We start from the raw sequence: 27619 nt of genomic DNA on the forward strand, positions 1-27619 counted from the left end.
TGCTGCTGCAGGGAGAAGTGCAGACGGGCTGAGGGCAGGGGGTCCTGTCAGAGATAGTGGTCAGGGGAGTCCTCTCTGAGGAGGGGACGTGGCAGGCCCGAGCCCAACTCCCCCCACTCCGTTTCCTTCCTGGAGGGCCAAGGGGACCAGCACGCCTTCTGCCTCCCTGGTGTCTGCCATCCACGGAGGCTTTCATGAAAAGTGGAAAGATGGCTTTGGTGGGCTTGGGTTCCATTCCTGTCTGTGGCTCAGTTCCCTCGCCTGTGAGAGGCAGTAATAATACCTACCTGCGGGATTGTTGAAAAGAGGAGTCGTAGCACATAGTAGGTACTCAGTCAATAGCATTTGGGGCCCAGAGGGCATATATTTTGCTGAGCCCGCCATGCCTTTCATATGTTCCTGCTGCACATCTGCATCCTCTTCCCCCTCCCCTCAGAGAACTCCTCTGCATCCTTCAAAACCCAGGTCACATCACCCATCCTCTCTAAAGCCTCCACCCCAATGGTTATTCCCTCCGTGCCTCCTCGGGAACCCTTGAGCGTGTGTTTGTTCGGCACCTACCGGATGCTAGCCGCCTGCTGTTCGGTTACGAGCTTGCGACCTCCAGGGACACAGCAGCTACCACTGTTTCCTCAACCCTTGCCCTGGCTGGGCTGCCTCCCTGAGGGTTTTCAAGGCCCCACACCAGGCAGAGAGGCCTTAACCTCTGACCTGCTGGAGGGGTTGCCTCCCTCCCCTTCCAAATGGGACCCTTTCCTCTGTGGGAGGGGTTGGCCCCAGAGCGAAGAGTTTCTGGGCCAGAAAGAGGCAGCTCCCCACGGTGAAGCTGGAGACTAACCCACAATCTCTCTCTCTCTCTCTCTCTCTCTCTCTCTCTCTCTCTCTCTCTCTCTCTCTCTCTTTCTCTCCCCCTCCCTCTCTCCTCGCTTCCCCCGGCCTCCTCTCTCTCATGCCTCCCCCTTCCATGCTTTCTCCCGTCTCCCATCTTATTCTGTGTCTCCCCTCTCACCATGTCCCATTTCCCTTGCGGTCCCATTCCTCATCCCCATCCCTCCTTCCCTCCCTGCCATCGCCCTCTGCCTGCCTCCAACCCCCTCGGCTGTTCTTTCCTCCTCTCTTGCCATCTGGGCGCCCACAGAGCCCCCGAAGAAAAAGCGGTCTGTGGTGTTGGACGAGATCCTGGAGCAGCTGGAAGACAGTGAGAACGACAGTGAGGAGCGAGCCCTTCAGCTGTGAGCTGGCACCGAGAGGGTACGTGGCTGCAGGGCCCTGAGGATGGGTCAGCCGCTCCGCCGCTGCGTCCTGCCACGGGGGCCGGGGGCCTGGTGCGCCGCCCGGGGTGGGAGCAGCAGGCAGCCCCCGCTCTCCTGGCCCAAGGTCAGAGGGGATGACGGCCGCCTGCCGGAGCCCTGGGTCCTGAGCTGCTCTGGGCCTGCAGGAGGGCCGGCCCAGCTGTTGGCTGCGCTCACAGGACTCCTCCGAGGTCCCGAGACCCCGCAGGGTCTCATCCCACTGGCAGGAAGGTCAGGGCACAGAGGGCCCCAGCTCATGGGAGCCAGGACCCGGGCACCCCATGGAGCTGGGAACCGGCCGTTACCTCACCTCCTGGCTCAGCCTCCTCACTGACTGGTTCCCACTCGGGGCTTTAGTGAGAAGGAAAGGCTGGGGTAACCCATGGAAGGCGCCAGGCACAGTGCTTCCACCCTCGCTCTCCCTCCAGGGCTGCTGAGCTGCAGTCCCGCCTGCATCTGTCCGTCTGTCTGTCTGTCTGTCTGTCCAAGGGGCTGCTCACAGCCTGGGACCGCCTCCGTCCTGCCCCATCCTCGTCACCTGGGACTGCAGGCCCTGCTGACCTCGTGGCCAGTCTCATGGGTTGGGCCCAGCTGGGCCTGTGAAATGCATCCAGGTGCCCAGCCCAGCAAGCAGTGCCCACTGCACACACCTCCAGCCCAGAGCCCAGCCTCCCCCGCGAGGAGGCCTGTGCCCAGCACTTACCAGGACGCAGGATAGTGGAGAGGAAAGAGCTGCAGCCATGCCACCTGGGTCTGAATCGGCCTGGCCATCCCCAGCTATGTCACTGCAGACCACCGAGGTCCCTGCTGGCCCTCAGCATCTTTCTCTGTGAAGCGCGGCTGTAGACCCACCTCGGAGATGGCACTGGGACTAACGCCATCGATGCTCGAACTATGACTTGTCTGCTGCGTAACCTGGGGCCTGCGGGTGGGGCTCCACGTGAGGGTCTAAGAACCTCCGCCTTTCTGCGTAAACCTGGTCTGTGCATCGTAGGGGCTTAGTCTTCACCCAGTTCTCAGAGTGGCCTGGGACCCACGCTGCGCTCCCCGGCCCCGCTACCCTGCCAGGCTGAGCAGCCCCAGCTTGTCACTGCAGAGCCTGGAGCTGGGCCCTGTGAAACGCACCCCGGTGCCCAGCGTGGCCCGTCCCCGCTGGCACAGAGGGGACCACAGCCTTCGGGCAGGAGCTGTGGTGGGGTCGATGATAAACCTCCCCAGCCACCGAGAGTCTCGGGTGACAGGCCTGGGGTCTGCCCGTTCTTCCCACTGCTCTGTGCAGGGCCCGTGGGTCCTCCTGGGTAAGCACCCAGGGTTAGCAGTTCTTCTCTGTTAAAGCAGATGTTTTGTCAGAGGGAAGGGACAGGGCTGGGGATTGCCGATCCCTGGTTCAGATTCCAGCTGTCCCCGCACAGACTGCTGGGGCAGGGAACGGCGTGGGGCGGGGTGGGGCCTGGCTAGCCTCCTCGTTATTATTGTCGTTGTTATTATTCTGGAGTGAAGGAAGGTGTAGCTAGCGAGGTCATAATAAAGTAAAACCAGGTCAGTACTGGGCCCTGCCCACAGGAGGTGCCCATCTCACCGCTTTGGGAAGCGGGGCCGCCTGTTAGGAGAAAAGCATCGTCAGTGCAGGGTGACCTGGGGAAACTCGCAGCGACAGACAGTCCCCAGGGAGGTGGGCACCAGAGAGCTTCAGGAAGGGGCTCTGTCGAGTGTGAAGTGATGATGGGACCTCGGGGGTCCCGGCAACCGGAAGGTCTGGGAGAAAGGAAAGGAGTGCCACCCGGACCCCAATTCCTGTGTAGGCTGGTGTTGGGGCAGGCAGCAGGCTCGTCCCCCTGGCAGAGGGGTGCTGCACCCCCTGGTCAGGACAGAGCTGTGGAGAGAATGCTGGGGGGTAGGGGTGAAGAGTGCCGCGGGCTCCCGGGAGAGCAGAGGAGAGGTGAGCCAGGATCACGGGGTTCAGTGGGGTCGCTGACACTGGCAAAGGCCCACGGCCGTGGGGTGGTGTCTGGGTGTACAGGGGAGGCCTTCCTCCTTCCTCCTGGGCAACACAAGCTGGCATCCTCCAGCGGCCTGCACTCAGGGCAGGGCCTGAGGGAAGGAGCAGGAGACCACAGTGAGCCTAGGTTCCCGAGGAAGCACCTCAAATCCGGGAGGGCGCCAGGCACCTGTGGCTTCTCAGAAAGGCGGGGCGGGAAGGGCCACCTGCTGATTCTCACCCCAGGTGTCCATCCATCCATCCACTCGACACTCAGCAGGTGCCCCTGTGTGCGAGGCACTGGTGGGCACCTGGGGTACAGGGTTAGAGACGCTGGCCCGTCCCCCAGGCCTGGAGACCCCCGGTCAGGCCGAGGACAGCCTCCAGCGGCCTCCTTTCCTCTCGCCGCCTCCTTGGCCGGTTTGTCTTTCCTGGCCGGGCCGCCTCCCAGTGCCGCTTGCCGCAGCCTTCGGAGAGGATTAGTGCCCGCCGCGCACGCAGGCTTTGCTGAGCAGAGCCGAGCTCGGTCTCAACATCTAATTCAATTTGTTCTGCCGAGATTGAAATATGAAATGGTTGCCAGTCAAACGTTCAAAGGACGCGAGCGCCTGCTGAAATTTAAATTTTAATGAAAATGACTTTAACCCTTTGGTGCGCCTTGCAGAAGCGGGGCACACTCGTTTCCAGGAAATGCCCGTCGGGTTCTCCACCCACTTCCCTGCTGAGCGACGCTCATAATAAGGAGTCTTTTCCAGCAGGATTAGCACTAACGGCTGAGGGGACAGGTGTGGATGGTCATTTGTCCCCCAAATTGCCCCAGGCGTTGAGATAGACACCTTCCCATAGATGACCTTTGCGAGCCCTGAGCAGACAAGCCCGGGCCCGTTAGATGCCCCCGGACACCTGGCTCCTCCTCGGCCCCTGTGCCAGCGGGAATGTTGGTCTGTGTTTCACGTCTGTCCCCCCTCCGATTGGGAACCCCAGCCGAGCCCTACCTGGCGGGAGGGAGGTGCTGGCCCGCGTAGATGAAGGCACGAACCACGTCACCCTCCCAGCAGCTGTGGGCAGGGAGCCGTGGAGCTCAGAGGCACATTCCCCAGAGGCACCGCACAGGGGCTGCCACCCGGCTCCACGGGTTCCTCTCCTGCTCTCCTGTCTCCGGGCAGAGGCAGTGCAGAGCCTGGCCACGGGCCGGCGGTTACTTATCATCAAATGCCATCAGTCCCTGGCTGGGGGTGCGGCTCAGCATGGGGCGGCCCTGGGACGCAGGGACTCAGCTGTGGAGCCCCAGAAGAGCGTAAGGCCTGGTGCGTGTGTCCCACGGGGTGGCTGAGCCCGCCGTGCAGTGGTGTGAAGGAAGTTACTAAGATCCTAATATAAGTGGTAAAGAAGGGACCTGAATGTCCAAACCAGGCATTGGCAAGCTACGTCCCAGCCGCCGCCTGTTTGTGTAAATGACGTTTTATTAGCACAAGCCACACCCATTGGCCTGGCCCTGTTCAGGGCTGCCTTCCTGCCGCGGCGGCAGCAGCTGTGTGGCCACAAGTCAGAGTATTGACCAGCTGGCCCTTCACATCAAGTTTGCCGGGACCTGAGGTGAACCCCACTGACTTGGCAGCTCAGAGGTCAGACCAGAGAGGGCGAGTGGCTTCGACTAGGTCACGCCGTGGCCGAACTCTCCACTGTGTGCCCTTCACCCTCCACCTCCGGAGCCAGGCCCCTGGGCTTTGATCCCTGCTCTGCCACTTAGCAGCAGCGCGACCTTGAGCAGCTCCTTGACCTCTGAGAGCCTCAGTGTCCCCCCTGTGAACGGAGCACCAGCAGCCCCAGCTCACGGGATGTGAGGATTAAATGAGTGGGCTGTGAGCACTGTCCCAGCGTTCGCTGTCTTGCCCCCCCCCCAACATCAAGGAGTATCCCCCACTCCCACGGGAGGCCACAGTGCTCCAGCCCCGAACGCAGGCCCTGCAGTTCAGTCAGCATCGCCAGAAGCCAGGTCTGCATCCCTCCAGCTCCCTAATAAACCCGCTTCCCCTAATGGCAGCTCTTATGAAAATGACCCCCTGGGACCGCAGCGCCCCGTCCTTGGGCGAGGCCAGCACAGGCTTTTTTCTGTTGTGATTTCCAGTGGCAGCTGCCCCCACCTTCCCTGGGAACTGTCAGGAGCCCCCCTTCTGGTCCCCAAAAAGATTCCAGGCGATACCGCTGCCCCCATCCCCCACCCCCCATGTCTGCGCATCAGCCTGCACTTTGCAGAGCCCTTTCCCAGTCATGAGCTCCGCTGTCTCAGCTGAGTCACAGGTGGAGCCAGCCCCCTCGCTGCACAGGTGAGGTGAGGTGAGGTGGTGAGGTGAGGTGAGGTGAGGTGAGGTGAGCGCCAAGGCTGACGTTCCAGGAACACCTTCCCTCCGGGCACCTCCACCGGCCAGGGCACCGCAGTCAGGCTTCCCTCCGCCCCTGGGCTTTGCGGGGAGGTGGTGGGCCACGCAGCACACGCTGGACACCCTGGTTCCGGGTGTGGTTCAGACTGCCCCAGAGGAGCTGGGATGGGGGCCGAGTGGATTGAACCTCAAGCCCTTACCCACCCCCCGGTTCAGTATTTCTACTCGTGGATTCGGATGCCCAGCTCATAGGATAAGCATCTCACTGCAACAGTTTCAAGCCCCAAGGTGTCTTGTGGACCCCAAAGTGCAAGCCAGCTCCCTCATCTGGTGCCCAGCCGGAGCCCCAGCCACTCCAAAGCCAGGGGCAGCGGCCAGGGGCCTGCGGAGACGCTGTGTTGGTTAGAACGTTTCAGACCCAGATGTCAGCGGTTAAAATGAGGAGGCTGACTTCTCCTGGGACGGTCGGAAGGTAGGCAGGCCTGCGGCCTGGGGGCGCTGCCTGGCCGTCCTGGGTCGCTTTCTAGATCAGTCTGTGCCGATTTCTGCCTTTGGACGAGAACGGAATCCCGGGGGAGCAGCATCCAAAGGCCCACACAGACGCTTCCACGGATCTTTCTTTGTCTTGGTTTCTGGGGGGAAGGGACCCATCAAGCTCCCGAGGATTCTTAGCCCAAGAAGAGCTTAAGGCCCCGGTCTCAGATGGCGGTTGTAGGGAACTCCCCAAAGGAACACGGGGTCACGTTGAGTTCACAGAAACATGCTCGCTACCTGCCCCGTTGGCCAAAGCAAGTCACGTGGCAGAGCCCAAGTTCAGCAGGAGGGGCCGCCCGCAGGCCTGGCTGTGGGTGGACGGGGTGATGAGGGGGCACCGACTGTTTGCTGGAGCCCAGCTTGTCTAGAGACAGGCATTCAGAGACGCTTCATTGCCAAGACCAGGGACGTTCCAGCCGGGCAGGTGGCCCAGGTGGGATGGACCACCAGGCTGACTCCCGCCTGCTGGAAGGTCCTGTGCTCATTGCCCCCCCGCCCCCCAGCCCCTTTAAACGGTGCTCAGGTCCTCCGACAGCCGGACCCATTCATGGCGTCTCCTAAGACTCATCTCCTCAGACCCGTCTTCCCTGGGAAACGTTTGGCTTTAGAAATCAGAGTTTGGGTCCTGGCTGGGTGGCTCGGTGAGCTGGGGCGCCTTCCCCTGCCGAAGGTGGGGGTTCGAATCCCAGTCAGGTTGCGGGGAACTCAGGGCACATAAGGAGGCAACCAATGGGTGTTTCTCTCCTTTCTGTAAAAAGTAAAAGAACTCAGAGTTGGGATTTAGCCGCATTTCTCTGCATCGTGGTTCCTCTCCATCCCTAAGACCTTTCTGCTCTCAGCTGGTGCCGCCGCATTTCTAGGGGGAGGGTGGGGGAAGGTACGCTCTTTCTTTGAGAAACCCAAACTAGTTCTCTGTTGTCTGAAAGGGAGCCCAGTTTCTCCCTCCCTCCTGTTCAGCATGTAGGGATCCACCCAGAAGAACACGCACGTGTTCCCAGCCCTCAGCAAAGCCGCTCTCGGAGGGAGGGTGCAGCGGGCGTACGCATTCTCTGAGTTGCCCATCAGGTACTTTCCTGCATCTTGTCCGGGACTCTCAGCTTCGGACAAGCCACTGGGCCCTCAAGACAGGGCACTTTCCAGGACCCCAGGTCCTTGTGGGGAGGGAGGGGGAAAACCAGGCCCTTGGGGGGAGGGAAGGGGAGCTCTGCCCTCCAGCCCAGCGCACAGGCCTGAGAGCCCCCAGCCTGGATGCTGCTTTCCAGGCTCCAGGCTCTGCACCTGCTTCCTCTCGGGGGGTGGGTTCCGGGCCGGGGCGCGCTTTACTGAACGCCGCCCTGTGTCAGGCCCAGGTCCCTGTGGAGCTCTGCCCCACACCCCAGAAACAGGACCGTCACCCACCCAGAGCGGAAGGTCCTTCTGGCACCTCCTGGTCCCGGCCACCCGGGGACAGCGGCTGTCAGCCAGGGGCCGCTCCCCCAAGCTGAGTGTCCCGCCTGGGGGCCGCCGCTGCATGTGGGCGGCTCAGATCTCGTGTCCTTACCGCCTCCTCCCCGAGGCAGGGAGTCACGTGGCAGCCGAGTGAGGTTTCAGATGTATCCACTCATGAATATCAATCAGGCCTGGTAATTCACAGTAAGTGCGATCCAGATTGACTAATAAGCAAGGCTTTCACCCCAAACTGGGTCTGGGGACGGGCAGGTGTGGGCACGACGTGACCAGAATTGGAAAACCCCACAGCTGAGCTGCAGACGGCAGAGGGGCCGCCGGACAGCCTGGGGAGCGGGGTCCCCTCCCAGGCAGCAGCCAGCGCCCTGGGGTGGGAGCAGGTTCCCTCTACCCGCTGAGAGCCCCTCTGGCTCTCGTGACCACGGTTGTGGGGTCCAGGCAGACACCCAGGAAAGATGGGTTCCCCGGGGCAGGCCCACCCCAAGAAGGAGGCCAGGTCCTGGGGGTCAGGTGGAGCCCGGCTGCCATGCTCTTCCCCACCCCCTCCCCCCCAAGGCGTGTGATCTGAGTTGGGGGCAGCCGGGTGGGGACAAGCCAGGGTGCTGGGCTGGCATCCAGCTCTGCTGCTTGTGAGCTCTGTGACCCGGCAGGTAAGGCAGTCGTCGGCCTCCGTCACAGACAAGCCTGTGTCCAGACGTGACAGCGTCCGGCGGAGAGGAAGGGCTGGCAGGTGGAGCAGGGAGCGGGACCCCTGCTGAGGAAGAGCAGGCAGGCTGCCGTGCCACCGGTCCCTGTGAGATCCAGGAGGAAGCAGGCCCGCACCTCCGCACAGTGCCGGGCACGTAGTGAGTGCACATACACGGCAGCACTGTGGCTCATCTGTGTTCCCTGAGCTACTCTCTGCGGTCGCAGCGATTCTGAAGCAGATGCCGGGGCACCTCCAGATTCCGCAGCCTGAACTGCGGAGCCGGGCAATACTCAGGCGGGGCCTTGGGGGATGGCCGAGCCCACTTGCAGCTGCTGCTAATTTTCATTTGCATCTCAAGTGTGTGCCGTGGTGGCTGGCCTCCCAGTCCTCTCTGCCCGCCCTCGGGGTGGCGAGGGGTGGCCGTCAGAGCTCCGAGGCCCAGCCCCCGCCTCCCAGGGGACACTGGGTAGGTTCTCATTTTCCCCTTGAGCAGTTCCACAGCCCAGTTAAACCTGCAGTGAGGCTCCCGGGGCTGGGGAAGGAGGCGGGTGAGGGAATAAATACTCCCAACGCGGGGCTGGGCTGGGCGCTGCCCCCAACAACAAAGCTGAACCAGGAAGAGCTCCAGGGAAAGTGACGCACAGATACAGCGCTGCCCTCCCCGGCCCAGCGGGAGGTTCGCCAACTGCAGGAGTACCCCCAGCACATAGGTCCCGCTCTGCAGCCAACTGTACCGAGCCCCGTTCCCTCCTTCTGTTTTAAAGCAGAGGCCCGCCCCTAAGCCTCGCGGCCCGCCTCCCTGTGGTTCCGCGCAGAATTCTTCCGATTGGGACACTCGGTGGCCATCAGAGGGGGTCATGTCACGTTTATCAAGACCGTCTGCTGAGCCTCCCCTGAGCTCAGATCCCGTTGTTAATGCCTGTCCGTAGCCCTGTGTGTGGGACGCCTGTGCCCATTTTCCAGATGCGGCAGCTGAGGCTCAGGGACATGTAGTGGCTGCTCAGGGTTACACAGCTCAGAAACGGCAGGCAGGCTTCAGGCCCCGGGGTCTGTCTGACTCCAAAGCCAGCGCCCTTTCCAGAAAATACCCTGACGTGGGAGCAGCGAGGGGAAGAAAGGCCCCTCTGTGCCCACCATCTTCTGGGCAGCGCCGTCCTGACAGCATCACTCTACCTCAGGCCCCTCGTCCCTCGGCAGCTTTCAGTCAGCGGAGCAGCTGGAATGAGAGGCCCTCGCAGGGCCTGCCAGGCCCACAGGCGGGCCAGACGCCACAGATGGGCCCTCCAGGTGCTTCCTCTCCCCAGCGGGGCTCTGGGAGCCGCTCCGACCGGGCGCCGTCCAGATGGGGCTGCGGAGTCCAGCTTCAGGGGCCGAGAGCCTCCGTGTCCCGCCCGCCTTTGTCCCCCAGTCTCCGGCCTGGGATAGTGCTCCCAGTGACAATCCGCCAGGCTGGCCTGCGCGCTGTGCCCTGCAGGCCTGTTCTGTCTAGTTCTCCGCCCTTGTGTCCCGGCCTCCGCTCAGATGCGGCCCATCCAGGCGGCCCTCCCTCCCAGCCTGCACTAAGTCCACTCATTGTCTTAGCCGTTGCCACCTTCTGACACGCTTTCTATTTGTTTGTTTATTGTTCCTTCCTCCTCCCTCCCCCAACTAGACTCTTCCATGAGGGCAGGTGAGCCCGGAACAGCGTCTGGGCAGAGGCAAGTAGAATTGATCCTGATGGGAGAAACCTGTTAGGTAGTTACAGAGCGGGTCCTGCCTCCTACAGTCAGAACAACCCTGCAAGGTGAATCTTATCCCCACTTCACAGATGAGAAGACTGAGGCCTGGGGCTGGGTATCGAGGCCGTGAAATCAGTCGCCTGCACAAACGCCCCATGTCTCCCTTCAGTGGCGCTGGCAGCAGGAAACTTTCTCATCCAACAAGGAGGGTCATGACTCTTGGCCGGGCACTGCTTTCTTAAAGAATAAAATCAAACAAGAAGTGGGAAACTTCAGTTGGCCCGTGGGGCTCGGAGCCTCAGGCCGGGCTCGGCTGCTGTCTGTGCCCGAGCGGAGCGGCCGGGGGCCTTGGGGTTTGCTCGCAGACGCGGGCTGAGGTCTGCGCCTGGACTTACTTAGAATTCAGCCGTTAGATCGCTCCCTTCTCTCTGATGGCTGCGAGTGATTGACACTTACAAATTACCCAGCCGAAAGTGTCGAGTCTTTGACCCCTGAGTAACATCTTTGGCAAGCCTGAGACTTGCCAGCATTTTGTCATCTAATTACTACAAATCCCTTGAAAATTCACTGGCTGGTGAATTTTTAATGCGGGGCAATTTCAATGTGATGCACTGCCCAGATGGGTCCTTGCCTTTCCCATCTCTCTCTTCCTCTTCTCTCTCTCTCCATCCCTCTTTGCTTAACTTGGATCATCTCAAACTTCTGAATGGAGCCCCGCCCTGAACATCTGGGGGAGCTGTTGAGGGGTGTTGGGTCTCTGCCTCCCGGCCTTTCCGTGCTCCATTCTTCAGAAATGTGTGCACAGGCGGTCACCAGGAGCATGTCCCACTCCTGCCTCCCGGACAGCATGTGGGGCTGCCTGCTCCCCCACATTCCTCCTCTAACCCTAGCCCCATCCCAGCACAACTGACGGGGCAGCACCCACCAACCAGCCTCCTTCACAGCACACCTTGGCTTTCCCTGGGCACGTGGGCCCGCGGCTGTCGGGAAGGTGGGTGCTGTCACACTGTGTCCCAGACCGTCCTCATTCATTTTCACTTGCTCTTTAGATCCTTGGATAACAGTGCTCAGGGCGAGAGAATGGCTGCCTTTCCGGGAGGGAGAACGAGAGCCTGTGCCTTCCCCTCCGTGTGCCTGGACCGCCTCCTGCCTCTTCAGACCCTGGGGAGAAGCCGGCTTTCTGCCTCCAAGCACCACACTGCCCTGCTCCCGCTGCGGAGTGCACTTGGACCCTGGACCCACCGGAAGCGTGGGGAGCAGGGCCTGTCTCCGAGCGGGGAGGGGGCGTGGGGGAGGGGGGGCTCCCGATCCGGCGTGGTTTGTATATACGTTCCTTCCCTCACCTTTGGTATGTACATCGGATTTTTATTTCTAAATACAAAAGCAAGGTGCCTTTTACACGCTGTCCTCACTGCAGCCCTCTGTGAGGACACCCTCCTCGATGACAACACAGAGGGGGAACCTGGGCCACCGCGTGCTGACCCGCCAGCCCTCTCCACCCCCCCTCCCCCCCATTCAGGGAAACGCGGCTCTGCCTTTCAGCCGGGTTCTGTTACATGTGTACATGGCTGATAAAATATTCCACTTCACCCCTTCTCCCGTGGGACCTGCCGTCTTACGGGAAAAGGGTTTGTATGACAGCAACCGCGACAGCCTGCGTGTCGCCTGGAAACCGCGTGGGGGTGGGGTGACTGTCTCCGGCTCCTCTTTATTCTGATTCCCTCTTCCGGTTCCAGTAACTGGCATCGCTGGAGAGAAGCCGGGGCTCCTCCACGGCCTCCCCCCCCGAGGCCCGGGGGTCGCCCTCCCACCCGTGAGGGATGTGAGCAAGGTCCCCAGTGTTCGCTGCCTGGCAGCACCCCCTCCCGTGGACCTCACCGGGGCCACCAGGAAGGCAGAGGTCGGCTGTGGATGCCGAATGTTTGAGCCCCTGCCCTTGGACACCCTCAGAAGCTGGGGCGGAGCAGGATCTGGGTGGGGGGACGTCCCAGAGAAACATGGGCACAGCCCAGCTGATGGGAGGCAGGGCTGGGCCAGTCCGCGGAGGGGGTGGGGGTGTCACGGCTGCTGAGGTCCTCCCGGAGGGCGGTCTGGGGTTCTACCCAGAGGACCCGGAAATGACTTGGGATCCCTCTGAAGTGATGTCTGCTTCTCTCCTCCCCCTGGTCCTCTATGTCTCTCTCACTAGTCACTGGAGTTCTTCAAATCCAGAGGCCCCGGGGGGCGGGCTGACACAGCAACAGCGGACTTTGCTCCGAGGCCCCAGAGCTGGGACTTGATGCTCCGCATTGAGCGCTGCCCCCAGGGAGCCCTGCGATGGGCCAGGCACAGGGCCGGCTCCGAGGGGCAGCGCCCACACCCTGCACCAGAGGAGCTGCGAGGAGGGTGCAGGCTAATCAGACAGGAATGGACTGAGGAGGTGTCACGTGGGTGGTGTGCATCTTCTGAAAGATCAGGAGAAGGCGGGGTTCAGGCAGGAAGGCAACGCATTTAATAAGCATCCACTAGGTGCTAGGCACCAGGGTGGCAAAGATGACAGGCCTGGCCTTGGATGGTTAAAGTTTAGTAGACATGACCTTTGCATGGAGTTGACCTTTTATTTTAAATATTTTTTTATTGATTTCAGAGAGGGAGGGGGGGGAGAGAGAAACATCCATGATGAGAGAGAATCATTGATCGGCTGCCTCTTGCATGCGCCCTCCTAAGGATCGAGCCTGCAACCCAGGCATGTGCCCTTGGCTGGAATCGAACCCAGGACTCTTCAGTCCACAGGCCCATGCTGTCACCACTGAGTCAAACCTGCTAGGGCTGGAGGTGACCTTTTAGAACAGGGGTCCTCAAACTACGGCCCACGGGCCACATGCAAATACAAATATTGTATTTGTTCCCGTTTTGTTTTTTTCAAAATAAGATATGTGCAGTGTGCACAGGAATTTGTTCATAGTTTTTTTTTTAAAACTATAGTCCAGCCCTCCAACGGTCTGAGGGACAGTGAACTGGCCCCCTGTTTAAAAAGTTTGAGGACCCCTGTTTTAGAAGGAGGGCATCAAGGGGGGGGGTGTTATTGGGTCAAAGAAGGGACAACCACAGTGGCCCCCATGAGCGAGAACCCACATGCCCACCGAGACCCCCTCCAGCCTGGCTGGGCGGCTCAGGGGCGGAGCCTTTTCCAAACAAAGGTGACTTACAGCCCGGCCTTCCTTGGCATAGAGGTTAGTCTGACCTAGAAACCCTGGGGCCCGCGTGGAAAGAGACACAACAAGAGAACTGAATGATTCATTCCGTCATCTGTCCGCTGTGCGGCCATCGCCAGCCTCGTGGTCCTCAAGACAGGAATGAAGCAAGAAGGCTGGTGGGAACTAGGAATGAGTCTTTATTATGCCCCGAAACTTCTCTGCTTTTTTTCTTCTGGTTTTGTTTGGGGTTTCTGGGGCGGGGCAGGGGCGGGGGGAGGGGGCGGGGGAGTATGCGTGCATGCACACTCATTTTCCTCTCACGAGTGCTGTTAGAAGCATTTAGAGTCCTGGGCTTGTTTAAGCCATGGTCCCCACCTCAATATCTGCCAACAGTTCTGAGACGATCAGCATATTTTCATTCATTCGATAAATACTGAGAGCCTGGCACTGCGCTTTGCATGGGGACCCGTGGCCAGGGCAGCCAGTTTTACCTCCTTGGGTCTCATGGGGAAAGAGACGATAAACCAGGAACAGATAAACGCATCATTCCAGGTCGGGATGAGGGCTGGAGAAGACCACTCCCAGGAAGTGACACTTAAGGCAAGACTCGAAGACAGAAGAAGCCACCTGCGGGTGCCGGGCATGGCGGTGGGCGAGCAGCATCTCGGGCAGAGAGACGAGCAGGTTCAAAGGCAGCAGGAGGACACTGACCTCACGGCGTAAAGGTGGCCGGGGTTCCCGGAGCACGTGGGGGATGGAAGAAGGGACTTGAGAGAGACTGGTCTCATAGAGGCCGCTGTCGAGGCCTCACCCTGCAAACGGCCATTCAGAAGGCACAGGCGATGCAGCAGCCGGGTGGGGTGAGGAGAGGATGTGGCAGAGGCTGTTTCCCATTCCCTCACCCGTGCTTCCTTCCCATTGCTTTTCCCGCCTCCCTGGCAGCTGGAGGTGCCTGAGTCTGTTAGCCAGTCAGACCGCAGCAACTACCTGCTAGCAGCTTTCCAGGAACGTGTTTGTTTTCCTGATTTAAAAAAAAAAAATAGCAAAGCTGCAGGCCCTCTTCCTTCCTCCTTTCCTTTTGCCTTTAACTGGGACGCGATGGCTGGAGCTGCTGCAGCCATTTTGCAGCCTTGAGGGGGAAACCTAAGAGAATTGCAAACACAGGAGCCACTTACCACCCGCTGCCTATCTCCAGCCTTTTCCTTGTATGAAAAGAATGGGCCCCATCGTTTGAGACACAGCAAGTCGGTTTTACTGTTATTTGTCAAAAGCATTCCTGGCCTGGTCCTTGGAGTAAGGGATTGGGGCTGGGGAGAGGGAATAACAATGTAAATGAGTCTGAGTTCAAAAGCAGCAGCCTATTGTTCGAAAGCGGGGCGCCCGGAGGAGACGAGCCATCTTTGATGGCAAAACGAACCTGCTGCTTTAATTTCTCTACTTCCAGGTCCATGTGTATTAGGCAGGGCAGAGGGGAAATGAGTCAAGACAGACTGGGGTCCTGATTTTACCTGCGATCCCGACCTCACCCCAAAGCAAGTTGGGTAAACAGACATCGCCATTGGAGGAAGACATCCTCTGGGTATAGGCACGTGTCCGCTGAACCTAGACGGGGAAGGGGCCAAGGTGACGGAGAAACGAGCGAGGAGTTTTTGCTGCCAGGGCTCCGAAGAGGCCCTCGCACTATCCCTGGACTCCCAGGGTCTAAGGCACGTTGTGACAATAAATGTGTGTAATAGGAAAGAAAAATTATCAGAATGGGCAAATTATTTACACGACGATAGAAGAAGAAAAAAGAACATTTATTCAGCGTTGCGTGTGCTCTCAGGAGGCCCGCATCAATTCTTGTCAAGCGAAGGTGTGCATGAAATAGAAATCGTGCAATAGCCACCAAGCTGGAGTAGAGGCTTCACAGATGCGCCTGGTGGAAGGCACGCGTTACAGGGACGGGCTGGGCGTGTGGGCCCTGGTTCCCGGAATCCAGCAGCAGGCCGGTCCCGGTCCTGCCCCGTAGCCTGGTCCCCGCTGAGGGCAAGGTTCCCGGAGGAGGGCCTTGAGGAGCCGCCATGGGCTGAGAAACTATCACACCCCCGTCCAGGACACCAATGCAGTCGCTGTCTGCCTGAGCCAGCGGCATGTTGACATTCAGTCAACAAACACTTGTTGAAGACCTACTGTGTACACACTGTCCTGGGTGTTGGAGTCATCTAAGACCAAAGGACTATTAACATAAAAGATGGATGTCAAGGAAGCTGCCGGAACTTAGAATCAAGAACATCCTAGCCCGGCCTGTGTGGCTCAGTGGTGGGGTGTCAGCCTAGGAACCAAAAGTCACAGTTTGATGGGTCAGGGCACATGCCGGGTTGTGGCTCGATCCCCAGCAGAGGGTGTGCAGGAGGCGGCTGATCAATGATGTTTCACTCCCATCGATGGTTCTATCTCTCCCTCAAACCAATCAAAACATTTTTTGTTTTAAAAAAAAGGAATATCTAGGGCCCTCATAGGTTAAACCAATGGTTCTCAACCTTCTGGCCCTTTAAATACAGTTCCTCATGTTGTGACCCAACCATAAAATTATTTCCGTTGCTACTTCATAACTGTCATGTTGCTGCTGTTATGAATCGTCATGTAAATATCTGATATGCAGGATGGTCTTAGGCGACCCCTGTGAAAGGGTCGTTCGGCCGCCAAAGGGGTCGCAACCCACAGGTTGAGAACCGCTGGGTTAAACCAAAAAAAAAAAAAGGACATTCCAACTGCCACGTTCTCTGCTGGGAAGAACTGTCAGCCACGTTCTCTGCTGGGAAGAACTGTCAGCCGTCTCAAGCAGGGCACGGTCAGCCTGTGCCTAGAAGGCGCCAGACGTGGCACAAATGCCAGAGGCCTCACTGCTGTGAGCATCCGCCCCATCTGGATCACTTCAGGAGAGAGCAGCTGCAGGAAGGACCCGAGGCTTTGCCCTCTGCCCTGGAGGTCATTGAAAATCAGTGACCCCCTGGGCGGAAGGTAGGAGATGCGCGGAAACCCCGCGTGACTGGGGCGCGGCTCTGCGTTATGCCCCGGTCTGCAGCAAGTCGGCCCTTTCTCCGGCTTCCGGGAGGCGGCCGCATAGCTTTCTAACTGCCTTTTTCTAACTCAAAGGGTCGGTGTTGGCACATTCACCATGGAAAGTTGGATTTGGGGCATAAGGTGAAAGTCGAAAGGAATAAAATGTAATTAAGAAAAGAGACAGCGAAAGGTCGGCATGTGCCCCGGCTGGTGTGGCTGGGTTGGTTGGGCCAGTTTGAGTCCCAGTCGGGGCACATGCCTGGGTTTCGGCCTCGATCCCAGGTAGAGGGTGTGCAGGAGGCAGCTGGTCAATGTTCTCTCGCATCAGTATTTCTTTCGCTCCCTCTGTCTTCCTCTCTCTCTAAAAGTCAATAAAAGATCTTAACAGGAAAAGGGTCTTTATAAGAATGTTCCCAGCAGTTTTGTTTGCAGTAGCTAAAGAAGCAACCCCCGTGTCTGTCGGCAGTAGACTGGGTCGGTGATGGGGGTCGTGCTGGGGATGAACTCGGGGCGGCCTGTGTGTGGGTGTGTGATGCGTGTGGTGTGGGCGTGTACATTTTTATAATCATGGTGTTTGCATGGAAAAGTCTGGAAAAATCGACATCAGACCATTAACTGTGGTTACTTAGAAGGTTAAGGACACAGATGGACCTTCATTTGCTAGACCTTTACTTGCAATGTTTGAAATTTTAAATCAGACAAATAAAGCAGATTTTTTTTCTTTAAGTCAGTAATGCTTATCTTGCCTACCTCTGGAGCAGACCCTGTGTATGTAGCTGTGTGTGTGTGTGTGTGTGTGTGTGTGTGTGTGTGTGTGTGTTTGGAGGCGGGTAGAGAACGTTCCGGAAAGCCACAAGCTGGGTGGATAGTTGCCTGGGTCCTGGGCACCATGAGGCTGGATTGCCAAGCGATGCCGCTGCCCTCAAAGGTGACCCACGGCCGTGCTGTGGTCCCTGAGGTCCTGCAGGAGTGCACCCATGTGGGAAAATCTGCAGGTGCCTCAAGCCACTGGAACCTCCTGGGGCCCTGGGGGTGCCCACAGACACCCGCAGGTGTGAGTGCCCCCCCTGCGAAGTCCCCGCAGTTCACAAGACAGGAGATTCTCATTTTCACCCAGCAGACAGCCTGTCGGAGAGCGAGGAGCCTCCTTCTATTTTTTTTCTGAATGATAATTTCTCCCCCCTTTTTTTGTAGCTAAAAATCACCCAGGCTTGTCCAGACGAGAGGGCAGAAAATTATGCGGTGAAAGAGAAGGGAAGATAATTTCTCTGGGTCACAGACATTCTCGCTTGTCATCCGTCTGCAGGAGACGTGCAGAGGGAGGGAGAGCCTGCTGAGATGCGAGGCCCCGGAATGAAAATGAAGGCTGGCCCAAATCCATCACTGTCCTCCTCGCTCTTCCCGGGGGGTGGGGGGGGGGCAGCCCCGCGGGGAAACAGGGGGGCTTTGGGCTCTGATCAGGGGCCGGGAAAAGAGGGAAGACTGCAGAGGGTGGGAGGGAGACTGGCCCTGCTGCCACAGCTGGACCGGCCCACTTCCTGCCTCGGGCCTCAGTTTCCCCATTGAGAAAACACGGCTGCGAACTCCCTCCTCCGCTCACCACGTGCACCCCTCCCACACACGGGAGATGCCAGATGGGAACGTTCTGGAGAATCTGGACCGTGAAACAGGTACAGGAGGGAGGCGCCGTGCCCAGCAAGGGCAGACGCAGCCTGCAGGCACGTCCTGAGAGCCCCATCGAGAGCTCCTGTGGCTGCGGGCTGCGACGTGGGCTCTGGTGGCCCCGTCTGGAAGCCTGGAGCCGATGGAAGAGGCCAGACCTTACGGATCCTGGGAGGAGCTTCAGGAATGTGTGGCTAACAGCTAGGACCTGCCCGCCCCACATCCAGGTCCTCTCCTTGTCCAACGAGGAAGAGTGTGGACATACACACAGAGGGAGGGGCGACCCTCAGGTGCTTCAGAGGCCTCCTGTGCCTTTAAAAAACATCAAAATCCCCTACTCTGGCTTCTCTTTACTCCCATGTACCAGGATGGGCTGTATCCGTTCATTCATTCATTCATTCATTCATTCATTCATTCAACAATTGCTGATAGAGGCCTACCATGTGCCAGATTGAATGGTTGGGAGGACCAAAAAGTCGGAGTAAGCAAGCTTCTTACAGGGAAACGAAGGCAAACGTGGTTGGAGCAAAGTGAGTGAGGGCGGGCGGTTCGATTTCATACCAAAGGCACAGGGAAGCTGTCAGTCAGCCATGGCCAGCATAAAGCTGCAGAACAAGTCGCCCCAGTCACTTAAAACAAGCATTTTTTATTGCTGCATGAGTCTACCGTCAAGGCCTGGCTTTGGCTGGGCTCTCCAGTGCATCTGTGGTCAGCTGTCCGTCAGGAAGGTGGCTCTGCTGACCAAGGCTGGCCGCTCTGCCGTGCTTGAGGTCAGCTGGCCGGCAGTTGCTGCGGAATGGCCTCTGCCGGGAGGACTGGGCTCTCCTCCACGCACTCACTCTCCTCCAGCAGGCCGCCCGGCTTACTCCCCAGGTGCAGGCAGGGAGGGCTGCAGGACACAGAGCAGAGGACAGAGAGTGGAGGCTGCAGGACAGAGCGGAGGCTGCAGGACAGAGGGCAGAGGCTGCAGGACAGAGAGCAGAGGCTGCAGGACAGAGGGCAGAGGCTGCAGGACAGAGGGCAGAGGCTGCAGGACAGAGAGCAGAGGCTGCAGGACAGAGGGCAGAGGCTGCAGGACAGAGAGCAGAGGCTGCAGGACAGAGGGCAGAGGCTGCAGGACAGAGAGCGGAGGCTGCAGGACAGAGGGCAGAGGCTGCAGGACAGAGAGCGGAGGCTGCAGGACAGAGGGCAGAGGCTGCAGGACAGAGGGCAGAGGCTGCAGGACAGAGGGCAGAGGCTGCAGGACAGAGAGCAGAGGCTGCAGGACAGAGGGCAGAGGCTGCAGGACAGAGAGCAGAGGCTGCAGGACAGAGGGCAGAGGCTGCAGGACAGAGAGCAGAGGCTGCAGGACAGAGGGCAGAGGCTGCAGGACAGAGAGCAGAGGCTGCAGGACAGAGGGCAGAGGCTGCAGGACAGAGAGCGGAGGCTGCAGGACAGAGTCGAGGCCAAACCAACCTTGGAAGCCAGTTTGGTCCACCATTTATCTACCCCCACAATATAGCACGGTGCTGGGCGCAGGTGAGGAGCTCCGTCAGTGTTTGGGGGATGGGGTACAGGTGGAGGGAGGACGGATGGATGTTCTTGGCTTCGGTGGAGCCCGAATTGATGACAAGGGGTTAAATCCCTCAGCCCAGCCGATGGGGAGCCCCGGTGCCCCTTCCCCGGAGCTGCAAGGAGCAGAGAAGACAGCATCTTACCCCCAAAGTTTAATTAAGTGATCGGCCTCCACAGGCTAATCCTGTTACCGCTGCCCAAGCTGACCGCAGGGGCGGGTGAAATGTCAGCTGTTGGGAGGGCCTGGTGGGGCGCTGAAAGCCCCTGGAATTTGGGGACAGGCAAGGGGCGGAGAGGAAGCCAGAGTCCCCACGGGGGCAGGACGTCTGCTCTGCAGACAGAACACAAAGGGGAAGCTCTCTCTCAATCCCAGCCCAGGAGGAGGTGCGGAAGAGGGGGAGGGGGAGGGGAAGGGGGACGGGGAGGGGAGGGGAGGGAAGGGGAGGGGGAGGGGGATGGGGAGAAGGAGGAGCAGCGAGTCTCTGCTAAACTTCTGGCTCCGATGAACTCTGCTCTGTTGGCTGTGGCTGCTGCCCATCTTGGACGTCACATTCCAGAGGAGAACCCCCCGGTCCCACATCCCCTCCTCTTCTGAAGCAGCGGACACTGGGCTTGGATTGTCTATCAACCATTTCCTGTGTGGCTTGGGGCAGGTTACTTAACCTCTCGGAGCCTCCATTTCCTCACCTGTACCCAGCGAACGCTGTTCCAGCGGCCCCTCCCCTCTGATGATTACATTATTCTCAATGAATGCAGGATTGTCTTTTGTCTCCCCTAGCCACGTGTCTGAGAGCAGGCTGTGTCTTCAACATAAGGCCACCTTCCTGCCATTGCAGGGGCACCTACCACCTGGTGGCCTGAGACCAGCGCCCCCTGAAGGTGCAGAGGTCAGGCGAAGTGACCTTGCAGGCAGTTTTGCTCATTGCCAAGCCCCAGCCCTTAACCCGGTGCCTGGCAGGTGTTGCTTCCATGTTCTACATGTGACTCCATTCCATTCATTCATGAAGAAATGTTTGCTGATGCCATGTCAGGGTTGTGTTAATGTGTACAATGGGCATGGGGTGGGCAGGCCATCGGACAAGACAATTCTTGCTCTAACGTGCAATGGTCTGGGGGAGACTGAGGATCCCCCTTTTTCCTGAAAGTGATTCCCTTAGCGGGCACCTGCTCGTCCTCCCAAGGGCAGGTCTTGGCAGTCCCCCCCCCCCCCCCCCGCCATGAGGACCTCAGGACCCCTGCTGAGGTGGGAGAGAGGAGCAAAGCCCCAGGATGTGGGGGAGGCGGACATGGCGCCCGGGGCAGTGGCGACGTACACTAGAGCCGCAGGCTGACCCCGGGGTCACCTTTATAACCAGCCTAGGAGGCCGGTACTACTATTACCCCATTGTACAGATGAGGAAACGGAGGCCAAAATGGTGCCCACAGTCACACGATGGTATGTAGGGAGCTGGGCCACCAACCAGAGTCCAACGTCTTAATGGCCCGAGCTTTTAACCGCTTTGCTGTAAGGCTTCCTGCCTCCGTTTCCCCACCTGTGAGGTGGGGCTCTCAGTACCCTCCCTGCGGACCTGGCGAGGGGTCGAGAGGAGTGTGGGCCCTGGAGTCCTGCTCCGGGGGCTGAGGGCCGTCGGGGAGGCCGAGGCAGTGACCCAAAGAGGTCGGGCTCTGGCCCTGACACCAGACTTCACGGGGCAGGAGCAGGGGTGGCCACTTACCTCTCAGAACCTCTGTTTTCTCACCTGCAAAATGGGGGTGATTCGTGGTGCCTACTCCCAGGGTGGCGGGGGACCACGGGGCTGTGTGTGTGCCCGAGCGGAAAGTGGGTAAGGGAGGCGCCCCAGCTTGTGGTGGCGCTCGGGCCTGAGTCCCCGGGATGGCTGGCCGGGGCTGGGGAAGAGGCGCGCCTGCCTTTGCCACGGCAGCCCCCAGAACTCCATAAAATCCGCACGCTACTTCAGCCGGACTCCGGAGTGAACAGAGGTAATTAGCACACTTCCCACAGAGAGTAAAACCCAAATGTCAGACAACGCCAGGCCATTAAAGCCGGCGCGGCCGCGGCTCCCGCCCTGCTGCCGGCTGGGTCTCCCCTCGCCCGTGACCTTCTCCCAGGCGGCAGACAGCATGGCGGGCAGCGCCCAGGCCTGGGGACTGGACTGGGGGACCCTAGGTGAGCTTCCCGTTCTGCTCGGCTCTGGTACCAAAAGAGCCTCATCTTTTCCACCTGTTCAGTGGACTTTCCTGTCTCCTAGGCTTGTAGGGAGAATAAGTTTGTTTGTGGATCTAGAATGCTAGGCGCATGGCAGCCACTCTCCAGTGCATCTGTGGTCAGCTGTCCGTCAGGTGGGTGGCTCTGCTGGCCGAGGCTGGCCGCTCTGCCGTGCTTGAGGTCAGCTGGAATAAATGAGTCAATAGGGCAGTGATGGCGAACCTATGACACGCGTGTCAGAGGTGCCACGCGAACTCATTTTTTTGGTTGATTTTTATTTGTTAAATGGCATTTAGATATATAAAATAAATATCAAAAATATAAGTCTTTGTTTTACTATGGTGGCAGACATCAAAAAATTTCTATATGTGACACGGCACCAGAGTTAAGTTAGGGTTTTTCAAAATGCTGGCACGCCGAGCTCAAAAGGTTCGCCATCACTGCTCTAGGTGGAGGAGAAACGCTGGTACCCCACCCCCATCCTCTTTACCCACTGCCCCCACCCCCCACTATCGGGGTGGCTGCTAAGGCTCCCAGCACCTCCCTTCTCCACCTGCATGCCCTCTGCCAATGGGAGCTGCCACTGAGGGTGGGGGTTGCCACCCCAGGGGCCACCCACAACCAACGCCTGGTGGATGCGGGGATGCGAAGGCCAGCCTCTTGCTCCAGGAGTTGGAACGGCTGTGGCACCCTCTCTCTTCACTTCCCCCACCACTACCCTGGAGATGGGCAGCCCTGCCTCCCAGCTCTGCGAGGAGGCGGATCGGCTGGGTCCACGTCCCTGCCCTCCATTCGGGGTGTCGGACCTGGGCCGCTGACTTAACCATTTTGTGCCTCAGTTTCCTTGGCTGTAAGAGGAGGTGGCGACCGAAGCTGAATCATAGGGAGGTTGGGAGGACGACACAGTTTAATGAATGAAGCGCTGGGAGCTGCGCCTGGCTTCCCCAGCCACGCCTTGTGTGGCCCCTGCTGCTCTCCTCTCCTGGATTCAGATTATTCATGGGAATATTATTATAACGAACAAGCCGTCGCGTCCTGCACCCCACACAGTGCCTGCGGGGCCGGCCGTCCTGTTCCTTCTGCCGACGCGCGGCCCGGCGTGTCCGCCGGCTGACCCACCCCAATTAGGTGACGCCCATGTTCATATTGACACACAAAGGCGCCAGCTGGTGACCTCTGAACTCGCCTCACTTGGGATCACAGGCTGATTTCGGCCGCGGCCCTCAGCCCCGAGAGCAGGACTCCTAATCTTCTTTGACATCGAATGGAGCTGGCCTCACCCCGACCTTTGCTCCCGGCCTCCCTGATCCCCGTGATGCTGGGCCTGACGGGGAGTCGCCTGCCCGTGATGGGCGCGGCCCGGACCTCGGCGGGAGGCGGCCTGGACCTTGGCGGGAGGCGGCCCGGACCTCGGCGGGAGGCGGCCCGGGCCACGGCTTGCTGCTTGGAGAATGGAGAGCCTTTGGGTCAAGAAGCTCCAGGCGGAACAGATCCCCGGGGGCAGGTTTCCTGCCGGGAGCCCAGCTCCGAGGCGTTTGCCAGCGCACGGGGGGGGGGGGGGGGGGGGGGGGGGGGGGCTGAGACTGCGGGGGTGGTGAAATTGCAGGGCTCACTCACCCAGGGGTCTTGGGAGGGGGCTGCCTGGGAGGGGGGTCGCTTCCCAGATGTCCTCACCACGGGGTTTTGTCTCATTGCTCCGGGCTCACAGCGAGGGGTCCAGGCGCCTCGCCATTGCCCTGTCCCTGCTGTGGGTGAGTGGCCGGAGCTTGGTGATCCGCTTTAGAAATGTCCTGTGCCTCTGCCCTGAGTCTCCACCCCAAACCAGTGCCAGCCTGAGCCCCTGACCTCCAACACTGAGCCCAGGAAGGAGACCCAGAACCCGGTGCTGCCCCAGGAGTTGCCATGGCAACAGGCAGCTGGCCCTGCAGGATGGGAAGTTTCGTTGAGCCTCCCCAGCTCGCTGGCTGCCCCGAAGAGGGGCGCACGGACCTGCCGCTGTCCGTGGGGCTGGCACTGGGGGACCTGGCTTTGGACGTCCCACCACAGGAGAGGTTTGCCCGTGGGTGTGACTACTGAAGAGACGCAGCTCGCTGGCCCCTTCCAGCTCTCTCGGGGAGCTCACGGTCAGCACCAACGCAGACGTGCCCATTGTGTGGGCTGCATGGGACTTAAGACACGACAGTGGCGACAGAGCCCTGGGTTCAAATCCCGGCTCTGCTTGCTCCTGAGCCGGGCAACCCCAGGCTGATGACTGGGCCTCTCCAGGCCCCTCACCCAGGAAGTGGGGGGACCAGCGGGGCTCAGAGGTCAGGCGGGCTCGCCATCCGGCATGGGGAAAGCGCTTGATAAACATCAGATCTACAACGAATAGGATGGGGCTTCTTACTTTGGAAAAGTGTTGAAAGTTAAAAGCCACGAGCGTGGCGGCCGGAGACAGACTTCCGTGACCGGCGGTGGCTTCTCCTTCCAGCCCCGGAAGCGGAGAACTCAGGCTCCCCCAGCAGAGCCTGCCTCCCGAGCCACCAGCACAGGGCCCTTCTCAGCACAGGCCCCGCGACGGCACGGGCTCCCCCGTGAGGCCGGCCCTCAGCTGCCTCTGTGAGCCTCTCGGTGGGCACCGGCCTCCAGCCACAATCCTGGCAACAGTAGGAAGGGAACCAACCAACGGACCGAAATGGGCTGAATCTGCACGCCGCCTTGCAGAGGGCAATGATATCAGCCCATATGACAGGTGAGAACACTGAGGCACAGAGGGACAGGCTACCAGCTGGGCCACCAGAGGGCATGCAGACGTGGCTGAGACCTAGGTCCTTGGGAACCCACACCCCAAGATCTGGAGGCATCTCACCCCACGAATCCTTTCCTTCTGAAAGATGAATACACGTTCCCCTCCACCCCCGATCCAGCGGCCTCTGATGTATGTGGCTTAACCCAAATACGGGAGGCCGCACAACTGGAGTTTTAATCCCAGCCCGTGGGCACCTCCTTCCCACAGCGCCCACTCCGCCCCCTGGGGGTGCCTCCCTCCAGCGGGACGGGGTCTGGCCGCCCCCAGCGCTCCTCCGCGGGCGGGGCCGAGAGTCAGCCACGGAAGCGAGCCTGGAGAGAGAGCGAAAGGACATGTCAAATCAATCATATTTAAACAAAAGCCTCTCCCGCCCAAGGGCCCTTTTAAAAGCTGCTTATTTAATTAAAAGTCCCATTTTCCATATTTATGGCCCTTATTCAGTTAAATATTAACCGCTGGGGCCAGGGCTGGTGTGTGCATTGCGAGCGGTGTGTGGGGAGGTTCATTACCGAGGACGGATTTATCCGATGGTGACGCGGGCGGAGGATCAATGTGCCTCGCCTTGGACAAACACCTCCCGCAGCCCTCCTCCCTCCTCCCTCCTCCCTCCTCCCTCCTCCCTCCTCCCCTCCTCCCTCCTCCCCACTGGCCTCCTGCATCCTCTCCATCTCTCTCGCTTTCACGTTGTCTCTGCCCAGAGATGGTGAGACAGCCAGACACCCAGAGAGGCAGCCAAACACCCAGAGAGGCAGCCAGACCCCCAGAAAGGCAGCCAGACACCCAGAGAGGCAGCCAGACCCCCAGAAAGGCAGCCAGACACCCAGAGAGGCAGCCAGACACCCAGAGAGGCAGCCAGACACCCAGAAAGGCAGCCAGACCCCCAGAGAGGCAGCCAGACCCCCAGAAAGGCAGCAAGACCCCCAGAAAGGCAGCCAGACAATGCGTCCTCTTTCTCTGTGTCTAGCTGACTCGGTCAGGACCAGGTGCTTACTTCTTGGGCCCCAGTGAAAAATGAAAATGGGGGCCCCTTGTTCAAAAATGAACAGTTTCAAGGTGGCTCTATGGCTGTATGGGTGGCACGTCCCGGTCTGTCACCATCTCTCTCTTGAGATGCGTGTGCTGGGTCCAGAGAGGCAGAGGGGCCCACGCCAGCCCCACTCGCTGCTCTTCCTGGCCCCACGTCACTGGGAGACTGGGAAAAAGAGAAAAGGCCCTGCCGGTTGCTCAGTGGTTAGAGCATCAGCCCTTCCACCAAAGGGTCTTGGGTTCGATTCCCGGTCAAGGGCATGTACCGGGGTTACAGGTTCAATCCCCGGCCCAGTTAAAGCACGTGCAGAAGGCAACCCATAGATGTGTCTCTCACATAGATGTGTGTGTGTGTGTCTCTCCCCCGCCTCCCTCCCTTCCACTCTCTCTAAAAAGCAATGGAAGAAATATCCTCAGTGAGGATTAACCAAAAAAAGAAGAAAGAAAAAGAGAAAGGGGGGAGGCTGGCATCTCTTAAGGGTTTGATCCCCCAAAAGCTCAGGGGCAGGGGCTCCCAGTTTCTGGAATTCCTCGGGGATGACGGTCCCTGAGCAGGAATTAAAAAGGAGGGAACGGGCAGGTCAGGAAGGCGTCTGGGCGTCGTGACCCACAGCGGAACCTCACCAGTGTTCCCTCAGGCCAGGCACCGCTCTGCGCTGTCTGAGTATCAACTCCTGTATTCCTCACGTCCACCCCATAGGGTATGGACCGTTCTGATCCCCACTTTACAGATGGGGAAACTGAGGCTCCGGGAGATTAGGTACCAAGCCCAAGGTGACACAGCCAGTGAGGGGCAGAGCTGGGATCTGACCTGGTCCTTTGGCTCCTAACCACACGGTAGAAATGGCCAGAGTCGCTGAGACAGGCTGAGGGCCACTGTCCTTTACACGCTGGTGACCTCATGCAAGCTCCCGACCTCCCTGAGCCTCAGTTTTTCCATCTGGGAAATGACAGAGGGAGAGTCTTGGGGCCATTTCTAATCTAGGGTTTGGCTGCTTCACCCGGGTCCTCTACCCCACGCCGCTGCCCTGGCCACTGCACTTGGCAGACACCTTCAGCGGGTCTGGGACCCACTGCTCTCTCTTTGCCTCTTCTGAGCCCTACCTGTGCCCACTCATGCGTCCTGGTGGCCTTTGTCTGGTCCGCTCCCGATCTGCCCCATGATGTGACCCTCGAGATGTCAACGTGCTCAAAGGGGCTGGGCTTGCTCTGCCCCCACCACAGGAAGCAACCTGGTCAATGGAAAAGGTACGCATTAGGGCCACAGGTCCTAAGTTCGAATCCCACTTCTGCACTTACTGGCTCCACAAACTTGGGCTGCTTCACATGACCTCTCTGAGCCTCAGTTTCCCCATCTGCAAAATGGGGACACAATTCTTGTAAAGAGCTTAGCAATGCCCACACCCAGGGACCTGTCTGCCAGCCCTGCAGGACCCGAAGGGACGGCCGGAAATGCGGCTAGTCTCGGCCCCTCCGAAGTGACAGCTCCAAAGGGCGTATTGCCCAGTTCCCGTCCGCTTAGTGACCTGGGAGGGGAAGACTTGGGCTTCATTCCACCTCCGGCTCTTCTGTGACCTCAGTCCTTGTGCCCAGCACTGCTCCTCCCGGGCCTCAGTTTCCCCATGTCTGGAACAAGGGGGTGGCTGGGTTTAGAAAATCTTGCGGGACCATTTTCAGGGCTAATGCATCTCGGCAGCAGAAGGGGTGAAGAATCTGAGATGAGTGTGAAAATCTTGTAAAATGTGCCCATTTCTGTTCAGGAAGGACCGTGTGGTGCAGCTGTCTGTCAGCTGTCAAAAGCCAGGCTGGGGAAGGCATCTTCTACATCACACACATGCGTGTAAACAGACATGCATGCACATACAACATGCACAAGAACACACTCCTGTATGCACACCTGCATACGTGCACATATACGCATGCAGGCACATGCAACATGCACATGACCACACGCCTGTGTGCACACACATGCAGACACACATACAAACATACCTGCGTGCACATTCATGCATGCACACACCACAGCACACCTTTTGCCTCGTGTTCTAACCTCCATTTGGATCTTGTTAGGAACTCGGTTTCTGCCACCACCTCCCCCTCCCCCAAGAGAAAAAAAAATTCTGAA

General features: G+C 59.3%; 1 protein-coding gene across 4 annotated transcripts in view; it reads left to right on the forward strand.

Moving 5' to 3' along the window:
- Positions 1-17603, forward strand: part of RBM19 (RNA binding motif protein 19) — a 97202-nt gene extending 79599 nt beyond the window's left edge. For 2 of the 4 annotated variants that reach the window (XM_059676658.1, XM_059676661.1), the window contains exons 24-25: positions 1139-1251; positions 11087-11633. In XM_059676658.1, the coding sequence (XP_059532641.1) occupies positions 1139-1236 (98 nt within the window). In that variant the 3' untranslated portion in view covers positions 1237-1251; positions 11087-11633. Of the gene's footprint in view, positions 1-1138; positions 1252-1720; positions 2185-11086; positions 11634-17452 lie in introns of those variants that run through there. The other 2 variants (XM_059676659.1, XM_059676660.1) reach the window with 2 other exon arrangements.
- Positions 17604-27619: the final 10016 nt, after the last annotated feature.

Source organism: Myotis daubentonii, chromosome 19, assembly GCF_963259705.1.
Source record: "Myotis daubentonii chromosome 19, mMyoDau2.1, whole genome shotgun sequence".
NCBI classification, from domain to species: domain Eukaryota; kingdom Metazoa; phylum Chordata; class Mammalia; order Chiroptera; family Vespertilionidae; genus Myotis; species Myotis daubentonii.